Source organism: Xiphophorus maculatus, chromosome 20 (assembly GCF_002775205.1).
Source record: "Xiphophorus maculatus strain JP 163 A chromosome 20, X_maculatus-5.0-male, whole genome shotgun sequence".
Classification (NCBI taxonomy): domain Eukaryota; kingdom Metazoa; phylum Chordata; class Actinopteri; order Cyprinodontiformes; family Poeciliidae; genus Xiphophorus; species Xiphophorus maculatus.
The window spans coordinates 27,597,359-27,610,866 of record NC_036462.1 but is presented as its reverse complement, the minus strand read 5'-3'; the positions used below and the strand labels follow the sequence as shown (position 1 = coordinate 27,610,866).

General features: G+C 40.5%; 1 protein-coding gene across 3 annotated transcripts; it reads left to right on the top strand.

Moving 5' to 3' along the window:
* The first annotated feature begins 5,731 nt into the window (after nt 1–5,731).
* On the top strand, nt 5,732–12,959 carry LOC102229072 (urocortin-3-like). 3 transcript variants are annotated; one of them, XM_023324584.1, is made up of 3 exons: nt 5,732–5,997; nt 11,139–11,390; nt 12,355–12,959. In XM_023324584.1, the coding sequence occupies exon 3, from the start codon at nt 12,366–12,368 to the stop codon at nt 12,747–12,749; it is 384 nt and encodes a 127-aa protein (XP_023180352.1). In that variant the 5' UTR covers nt 5,732–5,997; nt 11,139–11,390; nt 12,355–12,365; the 3' UTR covers nt 12,750–12,959. The 3 variants fall into 3 exon arrangements, with proteins under 3 accessions (XP_023180352.1, XP_023180351.1, XP_023180353.1); XM_023324583.1 differs by having other exon boundaries at nt 10,969–11,390; XM_023324585.1 differs by lacking the exon at nt 11,139–11,390.
* The last annotated feature ends 549 nt before the right edge of the window (nt 12,960–13,508 follow it).

Below are 13,508 nucleotides of genomic sequence, written 5' to 3'. Positions count from 1 at the left end.
AGTGAGTCTTCTGTAGCGTAAAAATGTTAGAAGCAGTAATAAAATAAAGCTAAGAAAAACTCATTCACATTCTCTCCCACTAAAAGAACAGCCATCAGAATACGGTCATTCAGAGCAATAATCAACATTAAAATCTTTATCCTTGGGATGAGGGTGGAGTTTCCTCAGGTTCTGATGGATGGATGGCAGACATGTTGCTGGTCCGACCCACGGCGTTTATTCGCCGCACTGACGTCACTGAGATTAAACCCCACGCGTTCCGGGTTCTGAATATTGTTACGGTTCTGTATCATTAGTTAGATGAGGAGAAGACCTTTGATGGGGCAGCAGTGATGTGACTCACGACGCGGTGGGTTTCATTTGTGGGCCTGCAGCCTCTTCCTTCTGCTCCTTGTTCTCGTAGGGAGTTACTCTGATGCTGCAATTTATTTTTTATTTCTATTTTAAATCCTCCGTGTGTTTCTGGCTTCTGTTATTTAGAAAATCAGCGCCCGGATGTTTATGAATTTGAGCTTGTTCACATTTTGCGACGTTGTAATTACGCGCTAATTATTCGTTTCATTGCGTTGTTTGGGACGCAATAAACAACGCGAAACAATAAAAGTGGTGCGTTTTTTTTTCTTTCTTTTTTTTTTAACTCGAAAAGTGAGGCGTGTTGGGCTGTACCAGTTTTGCATATCTATAGCTCAAACTGTAAGCAGCATTTATTACGTTTTGCTTAAAAAAATAAACATTTGGATTGAGGTCTAGACTTTGACTAGGCCATTCTCCAGCAGATTGGATTGGAAATCTTCGGTGATCAGTAGTTTTAAACGCTGATCGCAGCATTTAAAGCTGCGTTGAACTGCAGCTGTTCTCTCATGGTTTTTCTTTTTTGTGTGTTTTTTGGGGCCTGCCATGCAAAGCAATGGCAGGAACCTATTACTCTACACCCAACAAGGGTCTCTTTAATCTTTATTTTTCATCCGTAACCGTTAATGCGGCTCATACCGCTGCGTGCACACCTACAAATGAGGTATCAAAACGTGCCGAAAATTCACGCCATTGGAGCTATTACTTCTGGTGGGATTTGGGGTTAACGTGGCGACATAATTCGCAAAAAACTACGAAAAAAACCCCATTATAAGTCAATGGGAAAAATCCCCAAAATACCCTATTTTTGAGGATTTTCTGTGTCGTCACGAATTCACGTAGAAATGCCATTCAAATTTCATTTTGTAGATATGTCCGTGATTTCTTCGAAAGTGAAGACGGCTCGTCCATACCAATTACAGTTTGTCCACAATTTGTCTCTAAGCGACCCAAAGTTTTTCATTTTTCCTAAAATTAGAGTGTGCCTCAGACTGATTGCCCCTCTGCTAGAGTGAGAAATGAAGAGAATTTTTGACCCCAAAATAATTTTGAAATCACGCCATCACGCCCACAAATATCGCACGATTGGTATCAAAATCGGTCCTGACATTGATACGCCTGTCTGCTCCGGTAAAATGTTTTCGAAATTTATCTAGACCCTACGGTTTTCTGTCACGGTGCTTCAGAGCAAAGTCATGCGACAGGATTTTCTGAGGCTCTCTGAGGCTCTCTCCCATGTATTTGACTAAAATTTCAGATCTGGGCTTACAGTACGCCATGGTTGTTGCTTTTCTTCCTGCTTACACGTATCAGGACGCAGAATAGTGACGTTTGTCGAGTATCAATGACATTCAGGTTGGATGAATCCCACCAGGACGTTAGATCACCTTTGAATCGGATACGCATCCGATCGGTCTGTGTCTTTCTAAGCAGTCATTCCTCCTGTTGCTTCTTATCATTAATGGGTGTTTATGTGTTCAGTTTTAATTTTTTCTTATAGAGAGACTGGTCCCTCTATTGTGAATTTCTTTCAATAATCAATTGACATTACAACGACTTAATAGCCTTATAATTATAATGGATGAATAAATGTTTGTTTTTAGTTTCACCAAGGGATTGTGCCTCTTCCTGAAAACCAACAAAGGCAGCAGAAAGTTTTCTGTGCATGGAGATTCAAATTAAAGTGGGCTTCATGCGTAACACTCAGGGTGGCCATGGTGACAGGACGTCAGGCTCTTCAGGAGTTGAACCACTCTGAGATCAAAAATCACAGGAAGGCTGAAGCGAACCGCTTTGGCTGTTTTTGTTTGAGCCACGATGTGACTGTTTGGAAGTTTACGCTTTCTTTAAAACTCTTTGACACTTGATGATAGACTTGATGTACTTTGATATTTAAATATTGATGTGAAAGCAGGTGAATGCTCGTGTTCTTGTTGGAGCTCTTTAACAAATTCTATTAAATCTAGCCATGAATGCTTATATGATTGCTTTTTCTCTAATAGATTGATTACAATAGCCTGTCATCAGCAATAGTTGATTCTGACTATCTGTAGTTTTATTTTCTTATTTGCCCAGTTTTCTCTGTCTTACTTTTCAGATACAAGATTGTTTTATTTTGGAGCTTACTCATTTTCTTTTCTTTCCTTTGCCATCCTCTTACGGTGTCTCTCAGTTTCAACCTCCACACTTGACTTATTCTTGTTTTTCTAACAGACTCTTAATCGGCAATTACTACAGCAACAAAAAAGGTTATGCACAGGAGTTGACAGAATTGTGTTGTCATGGGATGTGCTAAAGGCAAAACGCAGCATCCACTGAGTTTAATGATCCTGAGTGCCTCTGTTTAAAATCTGTCTCTAAATCACGCATGTACATGACACAGTTGGTTAAAGAGCTGCGAGTGTGATTTTGCCTACATGGATGCACACAAGCAGGCCGTCGATGATGGATGACCTCAAGTTTTGGATAAACCATATTTGCATCAGTCTGCTTTCCTAAAACGGCAACGTTTCGTAGTCAAATTACTGAGTTTATTTATACAGAGCTGGTTTACAACAAGACATATCAAAACAAACATTTCTATTTCACATAGAAACAATTTTTTCAAATCAATCTAGCTGTAAAGACAGGTTATATACATTCCAATTCTATCCCAGTTGTATTACAATTAAGTTAGTTTGTAATGCCAGCTGGCTCAAATTGAATTGGTCAAGCAACGATTAAGTATGTCATAAGAAAAAAAAAAAAGATGGCATCACACTGTCAATTGTACATCATTCATTCTAAGGCACGTGCAAAGTATGTAACAGGATGTATTGCAAATGAGAAATAGCCTACATATAGATTTGACGGAAGTTGATGTTTCAGAAAACTTTTAACTTCACATTTGAATCTACCTTTAATGGGGCGTCAGATAAACCAACATGAGTAAAAGACAGGAAAAAGCAGGCAGCTCTTGGCTCATATGGCTCACAAAAAACATTGTACGTTAACATTATTGCTCTCTTAGTGAATGATGCAAATTTTATTAATTTACTTATTCATGTATTTATCTACTTATTATGTAGAAGACAGGAAGCAGAGTCACGATAAAACTTAAAGCAACAACTGTGAAACACTATGGGGAAAAAACTGTCAAACAGAAGAAGTTTTTGCCTGAATAGTCTGCATCTGTGTGTTTTTTTTAGAAAACGTTTCAGCATAGGTAATACAACTTGGTATAAGTTGGTATAGGTATAGAACTTGCTGCTGGTCCTCTCTGAAGTCTCAGCCCTCTTTGTTTGCTGGGATCAGAAGCTTTTTTCTGCTGTAGCTTCCTAATTCCTCAAAAAGCATGTGGTGATACATATATATGTTTTGCCTTCTTTGATTTTTGTTTCCATTCAATTTAAATAAAATGTCTCAAGATAATTGGGGCCTGCCCATAGCAATGCATAAGGAGAGCAGTGACTGACTTGCGAAGGGACAAGGGAGCACTGGGACCACCAGGGGGCGATGAGGGAGGACTGGGAGACACGACATAAAAATGAATGACAGGAGTTTGAACCTCCCGTAGTTCTAAGAGAGCAGTTGTTTGGATCCCGGCAGAGCTTTTTACCGTGTGCGGTTCTGGTGGGTCGTCGGTTTATGAGCTTCTTTGATGTTTGCCGAACTGGTCCATAAATTTATGCAAAACTGTAAGCTTGAGTACAATAACCTAAACTTACTACCTGTCTCTTGGTGTTTTATTCACACTCGGCTCCTCAGCCGAACCTTTCTGACTGCCTATTACCATATTTGTAGTCAGGCGCCTAGCCTTAGTTAGCAATACATGTGACTTTATCCACAACAACATAGAAGCACAATTTATGCTGTTATGGGAAGATTCTTACTTGGCCTCACTAGAAGCTCAACAATTCAGAGTTTCTGATAAATCCTTTATTGTCACTAGCTAAATATCATATTCATTGTTCCAGGTAGGGGAAGCCATGCCTTGCTGCATTTTACCATGAAGTTAAGTTTTATATCCCGACCATCAAAGACAAAAAATAGATATTAAAACAATTGAAATCTGTATTGCTTTGAATGTACAGTTGGGAACCGAAGCCCCTTAGCTTTTTCTTTTTCTTGAACATGTTTATCTGTATTTGTTTTTTCTTGAGGCAGAACAAATGTTTCTCTCTGTCGTTATACAGTGTTAATAAAGTTTTTTTTTAAAAAAAAACATCCCCCCTTTCCCCCCCACACCCAACAGACTTCTTGTGGCTATGATGTTGAACTGTGATGTCACACATCCTGTTTGTGACATCACTGGTGACTGTCTTTGTATTCCCAGATTCCACAGAGAAATTCATTTGCAGTTTAAGGTTCGAACGAGAAAGAAACAATGGCGGAGAAAGATTTCACGTTACAAAAGTTAGAGATTCTCCAGAAGAACCAGATGAAGCTGAACAGTGAAAATGAGCAGCTTCAGAAAACAGTGGAGAGTCTGAAGAGGAAACTAGAGAGACTGAACAGGACCGATGACTCAACAAATTGGCATGTAGAGAATTGCAAACTCATAAGTTCGAATGGGTATTATAAAAAACAAATGATTAAAGTTAATTTGGAATTGGAGGAAGCGAGAACAACAACTGACAGAATGCAAAATGATTATTGCAACATGCAACAATTAACAATTAAACTAGAACGGAAGCGGGCCACGGCAAAAAATGACGCGGAAAAATCTTTAAAAGAAAAGTCAGAAAAACTGCTGTGCCTTACTAGGGAGAACGAGGAATTAAATAAGGAGATCGTGGCTTTAAAAATCAAGATAGACAGAATGGAATCCAGGGTGGAAAAAACCAAGATTGAGCCACAAATTGATCAAACACAGGAGGAAGAAACACCAAAACCAAATATATTCCGGAGAGTTGGGCGTGTTTTTGTTGACATGTATAATTCGGGAACGCTGAGGTACTGGGTGCCACCCTGGATTTTTTAATAACTGAAAAAAATTTCAGGGAACTGGACGTAAGTATTGGGGGGTCACTATGTTGTGAAAACTGGTATGAGGAGGTGGGATCATTCCAGACTAATGCAGACAACAGATCATGAAGGCCTGAGCAAGTGAATCTTGCATTTTGATTTTTTGATGATTATGGGACAAGATATTTTGAATTTACTTATGATGATCATACACCATATATAAAACTGTAATTGAAGTAATAATCAAACAATGTGTTAGATACAGAGGCAAGGGAAAAAGGCAAGTCCGAACATGTCTGGACTTGCCCCAGAGCTGTGTCCCAATTAAGGATCTGGTCACGAAGATGGTCACGAGGAAAGTAAGGGAGGGAAGCAGGGTATATGTGGGAATGGCTGGGACTTTCCGATGAGGTAATTGCATGCTCAAGAGGTCACGTACGCCTTATAGAGGCATGGGTTGAAAGGGTATATAAGGCCAAGGGGACCAAGAAGAGAGGTCTGGCACCCTGGAGCCATGGGGAAGTTGAGACTTCGCACCGCCAGAAGGGACAAGACCCCTTGACCCTCAGCCCTGGTTCCTGATTTGGCTGCCTTACTCTGCCTCAACCCTAGGATCTCAAAGTTGCAGCAACAGACTTGGAGAAAAGACAAAGGTGACTGAGTGATGAAGATCTGAAGTGTTCGAAGGACAACAGCCAGGTCTGCTTTGCTTCTATTTCAAAGAGGATTTTGACTAGTCTGTAACAAGCGCACGTTGTACTTAGAGGGGGCGCTACCGTTAATAGGAGTGGTTATTGAGGTTGTGCAGGTGTGAGGGCTACTCAGCTGATTGCTTCTTAACTGGAAAAGGCCATAACTCTTGGACTGTAGGTAGTTAAAGGCTAGTTGAGTCTCCTTCGACACCAGCTTAGATAGATCATCTCTACTAGACTTGCTTCAGGGTAATACTCGAAGGCTTAGAGATTTTTTGGACCCGTTGGACGGAGAGCTGGTCAGTAGTCACTCCTTGGATGTTGTGAGGTTGAGGGCGGGGCTGACTATTGCGTAACGACAGCTGGTACCATAACGCTGTGGGGTTAGCGACAGCAGAGAGGAGAACTTGGGGGGTAGCTGGTACCAGGATGTTTGGGGATAGCGCCAGCAGAGAGGGGAGCTTGGGGGGTTGCTGGTACCAGGATGTTTGAGGATAGCGCCAGCAGAGAGGGGAGCTTGGGGGGTTGCTGGTACCAGGATGTTTGGGGATAGCGCCAGCAGAGAGGGGAGCTTGGGGGGATGCTGGTACCAGGATGTTTGGGGATAGCGCCAGCAGAGAGGGGAGCTTGGGGGGTTGCTGGTACCAGGATGTTTGGGGATAGCGACAGCAGAGAGGGGAGCTTGGGGGGTTGCTGGTACCAGGATGTTTGGGGATAGCGACAGCAGAGAGGGGAGCTTGGGGGGTTGCTGGTACCAGGATGTTTGGGGATAGCGCCAGCAGAGAGGGGAGCTTGGGGGGTTGCTGGTACCAGGATGTTTGGGGATAGCGACAGCAGAGAGGGGAACTATCATTGTTTCCTCAAGAAATGCTTTACAAATGTCACAGTTAAGACTTTTAAGACATGCATATTAAATGTGCAGCTATTCACATGAAGTATTTAAAATAAGTTATGCTTTATGATATTTTCTTTGCAGAAAAGACAATAGAACAATAGTTAATTGAGAACTTTCTAAGCTCTTCTGGATGCAGATCAGAGCATGTTTACTTAGGGAATATTAGAGCAGATTACCATATATTTATTTCTCTGTTTTCTTAATTAACTAAGTGGGAGGAGACATTAGAGAAGGAAAAGTGGAAAAGACAGAATTATTAAAGTAGAAGTTTAAAGCATACCGTTGTCTTTCTCATTCACCCAGATTCCTTAGATCAGGGGTCACCAACCTTTTAGAGACTGGGAGCTACTTCACGGGTCCAGAGTAACACGAAGGGCTACTTGTCTGATACAGACATAAATTGTCTTGGCTATATATATATATATATATATATATATATATATATATATATATATATATATATATATATATATATATATATACATATATATATATATATATATATATGATTACATGCTGCCTGATCATGTTAATGTTAGGGACTACTGACAGTAGTTATCAGTAATAATTTACCATGGCAGCTATGGTTAATTGCTATTATGTGATCAGAAGTTCTTAGTTCAGAGTTTTGAGTTTGATTCCCTTTTGGAGCTTTTCTGTGTGATTCTAAATTGCCCACAAGTGACTGAGAGTTTGGATTGTTGCAGCAGCAGCTGTACAGCTGGACGCACTGAGAGATTTTCCTTTAAATTAAAAAAAGAAAAGTTATTGTATTTCTATTATCCAACCCTGTTTACTAATAAAATTATGGAGAAGAAAAAGTTCTTTTGTGCCAAAACATCTTGTATGTAGCGCGCATCAGTGTGAGTCTGTGGGGGTCAAAGGGCACCCAAAGCCTAAATCTTATTGGTCAGTTTGCTTTTTCTGTGAGCTAAAAATGATGAGTGGAGTTTGAACCTCCCGTAGTTATAAGATTTCGCCAATCCTCCTCTTTCCGTGGATCTCACTGCTTCGCTTCAATGTCTTTATTATTTAGCATCGTTTGTGTAAAAAAAAAGAAAAAAGAAATAAAAGGGTGCGCTGCTTTAGTGGTGTAGTTTTGTGCCGATGTTTGCGCGTTGGAGAGGTGGTTGTGCTCCTGCAGGTCGGGTGCAGTGATAGTTTTGTACCTTCCAATCTGTCAGACATTTTTTTCGACATCTGCTTGTGTCAGCCCGCAGGTGACCCGTCAGCTGTTCAGTTCACAAAATCACAAAAAAGCTAATAAACCGACAACCCGCCAGAACCGCGCACTGTAAAAAGCTCAGGCAGAACCTGAGGTTCAAATGATGAGTGGTTCAAACTCCAGTCATCATTTTTAGCTCACAGAAAAAGAAAACTGACCTATAAGATTTAGGCTTCGGCGTTCCCCACCTCACCAACTTAAAACTCTGAACTAAGAACGTCTGACCACAATATAGCAATTAACCATAGCTGTCCTTACTGATAACTATTGTGCATAGTCCCTAACATTAATATGATCAGGCAGCATGTAATCATATTTACTTAAATGAATTTTTGTTGTAAAGAAAATGTATGTCTGTATCAAACAAGTAACCCTTCGTGTTACTCTGAACCTGTGAAGTAGCTCCTGGTCTCAAAAAGGTTGTGACCCCTGGTCTAAAAATAGCCAGACTTACCATGATTTTATGTAAAAAGAAATCAACTGTTAAGTACTATTTTTTTTTTTTTAAATGGTTTCCACTAGTATTTTAACCATTTTCTTTCTTTCCAACAAGAATCCAAACAAGTGTTTGTAGTTGGAAGTTCTCTTTTCCATGACATCATCTTCATTCCAAATTTCTAAAATCTTCAACATTTCAAGGTTAGAAAATTTGTATCCCTAACCTTCTTGAAAACAAGAAGGTTAAAACAAGAATGTCTTGCATGGCAGGCACCTATTGTTCCACACCTAATAAAACGTCTCTTTATTGGGGCCTAATATTAGCCTGCATTATCTTGTTATTTCAGGTTAAGGCACTGGCTTGCGCAGATAGTGCCTATCTATTAGCTTTAGCCTTTAACCTAATGCTAATAGATAGGACTACAAATACGCCATATCTGTAGTTCTAACTAACACTGAATTAAAACAGAGGGCTGAGCTGCCATGTAGAACTACTGGCTGTTTTGCCAGTAAATAACTCATTTAACCTAAACAACAATTCTATATGAAGCTTACTGAAAATTTCAAGATAAAAGCCTCAATATCCCTCTGAGGATAGTCACAGATTGACTTCCATGCATTTCTGAGCTCAGCACACACCATCTTTCTCTCATCGCTGTTATTACTGTGAGTGAGGTAGAGAATATGAATCGTGGTACTATCAGAGACGACAAATAGCCCTCTCAGATGCTTCAAACGGTTTTCAAGTACGTATCACGGTTCCCGAACGGGAAGGAGTTGTTAGGACTGTTTTTTTCTGTCAAACTGGCTGGCTCAAAGAAATGGAATTCTGTCAGCCCTGAGTGTCTGACAGACAAGCTTCATTACCATAGCAACAGAACAAAGAGCAGGGCAGAGCAGCTGATTAGGACTACAAAAACGCATCACTGTAGTTCTAACTATGGCAGAACATGCAGGTTAGAACTACAACATGGCAGAACTGTCAGTTACTACAGAGGAGGAATGAGTCTGCCTTTAGAACTACTTGTGTTTTGGGCATTTTATAGCTGATTTTACCCAACCATTGTTACACATGGGATTAGTGTGGCCATTTTAAATTAATCTTAATAAAAATGTCAAAATAAAAGCCTTGACAGTTTTTACATCAGGTAATTGCTCTTTCGGGCATTATATAACTGATTTCACCCAATCACTGTTACTCATGGGATTAGTTTGGACATTTAAAATGAAGCTTACTGAACATTTCAAAATAAAAGCCTGAATATTCCTCTCAGATCTTTCAGAAAAACAAACTACTTCAAACTACTGGAATTCTGTCTCTTCCTGTCTGCTTCATCACGTGACAGCTGAGCTGCTCTTTAGAACTACAATGACTCAAGGTTAGGACTACAACATGGCGGAACTGTCAGTTACTACAGAGGAGGACTGAGTCTGCCTTTAGAACTACTTGTGTTTTGGGCATTTTATAATTGATTTTACCCAACCATTGTTACACATGGGATTAGTGTGGCCATTTAAAATGAAGCTTATTAAACATTTCAAAATAAAAGCATTGACAATTTTTACATCAGGTAATTGCTCTTTTGGGCATTATAGAAACGATTTAACCCAATCACTGTTACTCATGGGATTAGTTTGGACATTTAAAATGAAGTATACTTAAAATTTCAAAATAAAAGCCTTAATACTCCCCTCTGGTTAGTGCACGGCCATAGGGGGTGCAATAATTTTAGCCTGTATTATCTTTCTCTCTTAGGTTAGTGCGCTGGCTTTCATAGCAAGGCAGTACATTAACATTAGCACAAACATTAGCACTTCACTGCCCTCCACTAGTGCACCGCCATAGGTGATGCAATAATATTACCTTGCATTATCTTTTTCTCTCAGGTCAGGTCACTGTCTTGCGCAGTAGCTAATCTTAGCATTGATGCTAATTTTTAGCATCCGAACACTGGGTCCAAACCGACAGGCACACTTTGGCAGGCCCCGGTTAAATTTCTTCAGGAATTTTCTAGTTTTTTTTACTTTTAATTTCATTAATATTTTTCTCCGGTTTGTATAGTTGCAAACGCTGGTAATGTTCTCTGAGCCTCTAACAGGATAGAGATGTTATTTACTATCGAGGTCACTTCTAGAAGCAGTTGAAATTTTTATTTATATATTTTTTAAGTGTATCACCGTAAAAAATGGGGAGAATGAAAATGCTATTCCGATTTTTAACAGAAAATTCCAGCAAAATACAAAAAAAAAAACAAAAAACATGAAGAAATCTGCAAAAGTTACAGTTTTGTTGTTGATGTTGGGAGACTCGCATCCTGCAGTTCCCCACGTTCATTATACATTTATAAAAAAAAAATGTCCAGAGTGTTTAGATGCATATTTATTTCAAATCTGTTTCCCCCACACCCTTTTCCCTGCAGTTATATAACGCGCAACGGAAACCACATTCTGCATCTCTCTGCCCGCAATCAGCTGTCAAATCAACATCTCACATGAAACATGTGTAATCTGACGTGGCTCCAAAACCGGAGCAGATATCCAACTAATTAAAAGCAAATCCACTCTGCGATTAGCATCGTGTTATTTTTAGAAAAGAGAAGGACGGCGATTGGAGTGGAGAGGACGTGAAAAGAGGGGAGGGCGCCCGGGCGTGAGAGATAAACAGAGAGGGGATGGACGCCGCGTCTCACAGGAAGACCAGAGAGGCTGAGGACGCGCGAGTGGAGAGGAAGATCTGACAGGCCGGAAGAAGAAGGAGGACGCTGCAGATTCGCAGGGAGGTGATCACCACAAGAGGAGCAACTAGTGCCTCCTGGTTACGCCGTCAGCTTTTCCCTCCTGAGTGAGTGCTGAGTGTCCTCTGCTTTCATGACCTTTATGGATGGAAGGTTGGATCAGAGTTGGAGATAGTTTTGTCAACCAAAATGGTCCTTCTTTTCTTTTTTTTTTTCCTTTTAAAGCTTGTCATAGAAAAGTATATGTCTACATATATATTTTTTAATGAATTGGATCATTTAAATGTATCAATAACGTTTAAGAAACGTGAATTAACCTTTTGTGCTGCAGTTGTGTCAAACCAAAAACAACAACCAGAAGTGTTCTTCCTGCTGGCTCATATAAACGAATTTTTCAAAAACTTTGGAGAAACACTGATTGTGCTCCGTTTTCAGGAGTTGTTTGGTTTGTGTGTGTGTGTGTGTGTGTGTGTGTGTGTGTGTGTGTGTGTGTGTGTGTGTGTGTGTGTGTGTGTGTGTGTGTGCGTGTGTGTGTGTGTGTGTGTGCGTGTGTGTGTGTGTGTGTGTGTACAAACTCATTAAAAACTGTCAGGAAGTGGAATTTATTTTCCTTCTAATGTATAAAATGTGGTACATTTACGGTATGTAGAAAAAAATAGGAAGTAAGGAATTTCAGCGGAAATAACTTTAAAAAGCGACACAAATGAGATTCCATCAGTACATGTTTAACAAATCGATCTTTAATTGGCGTCACTTGCACAGAAAGCACAGCAGGGACGGAGCTGCTGCTGCGCTTATGAAAGGCTTGAAAGAGCAAAGTTCTGGTCAAATTAACATAAAGAAAGAAAAAAAAAATTAAAAACAACAACCAAACATGCAGAGAACAAGGAATGGGAGCTTTTAACAACTAAACACTCAACATTTCTGTCGCAAACCTTCACCTGCTGATGCTCTGCGGTGTCCCAACTGTGTAATTCAGATCCGTCTCTCTCTCTCTCTCTCTCTCTCTCTCTCTCTCTCTCTCTCTCTCTCTCTCTCTCTCTCTCTCTCTCTCTCTCTCTCTCTCCTTAGACGTGCTCACCATGAGGAGTGTGTGTGTGTGTGTGTGTTTCTGCCTGGCTCTGCTGCTGCCCTGCTGCGTTCAGAGCCATGTGAGCCGCCCGGCCCTCGCCCGGCTCGACGAGGACACGCAAAGAGACGTCCTGGCCGTCGACTTCCTGGACCGCGACGGCGTGTTGAACTCACTGCTCCGTTCAGAGCATCACCTGGTGCTGCGGCAGGCCAGAGCCCCGCGCCCCGCGCCCCGGGTGCCGAAGAGAGCCCAGCAGGGCTCCCGCTTCGCCCTGTCCCTGGATGTCCCCACCAGCATCCTCAGTGTCCTCATAGACCTCGCCAAGAACCAGGACATGAGGACCAAGGCGGCGGCCAACGCGGAACTCATGGCGAGGATCGGCAAGAGGAAATGAAAGCAGCCGGAGGGACGGAGACCCAGAGCCGGCCTGAGGCATAAGTGAAGGAAGGCGCAGCTCGGGCTCAAAGGAATGCGTCAGTTTTCAAAGATTAAATCTTTAAATACTTACAGTTATGTTGAGAATGTAATAAAATAAAATTCAAACACATTTGAAGTTAAAACACAAATTGGAATTTTCAGAGCAATTAAACTTTTACAAATTGAATTGTTTTATTTGAAAAATAATTAGGAAATGTCCAAGTTCAGAACAAGCCAGAATATAGTCAAGTTCAATGTGTTGGCAGGTGCAAAAATGTGTTGGGTGTTTGTTTTTGTTTCCTAAATTTGTGAGAGTATTTATTTATTTATTTAGAACAGACAAAAAGCAAAAGAGTAAATTTAAGAAAAAATAAACAAAAAAAATGTTATTGTAAAAGAAGAAAAAAAAAACTATAAAAAATGTTTGAGTGAAATGCACTTAGAATAAGAGCAAAAAAACTGGCATTAAAAAAAAACAAAAGCTATTGGTGTCATAAACATTTTCCATTTCAAAAAGGTTTATGAAGGAGGTGGGTTTGACAGGAAGCTTGGCCCCCAAATCAAATTCAGCTCAAGGCCTCATTCAACCTTGGACCGGCTCTGGGGGGAAAAAATCGCTAAAACGAGACTTTGTACCATAAATCTTTGTTTCAAACCAGCTCAGTTTGGGGTGAATCCTGTCGCTACGATCCGTGTTGGTTCTGTGCAACTTTTTCTACTCATGATAAATAACCTA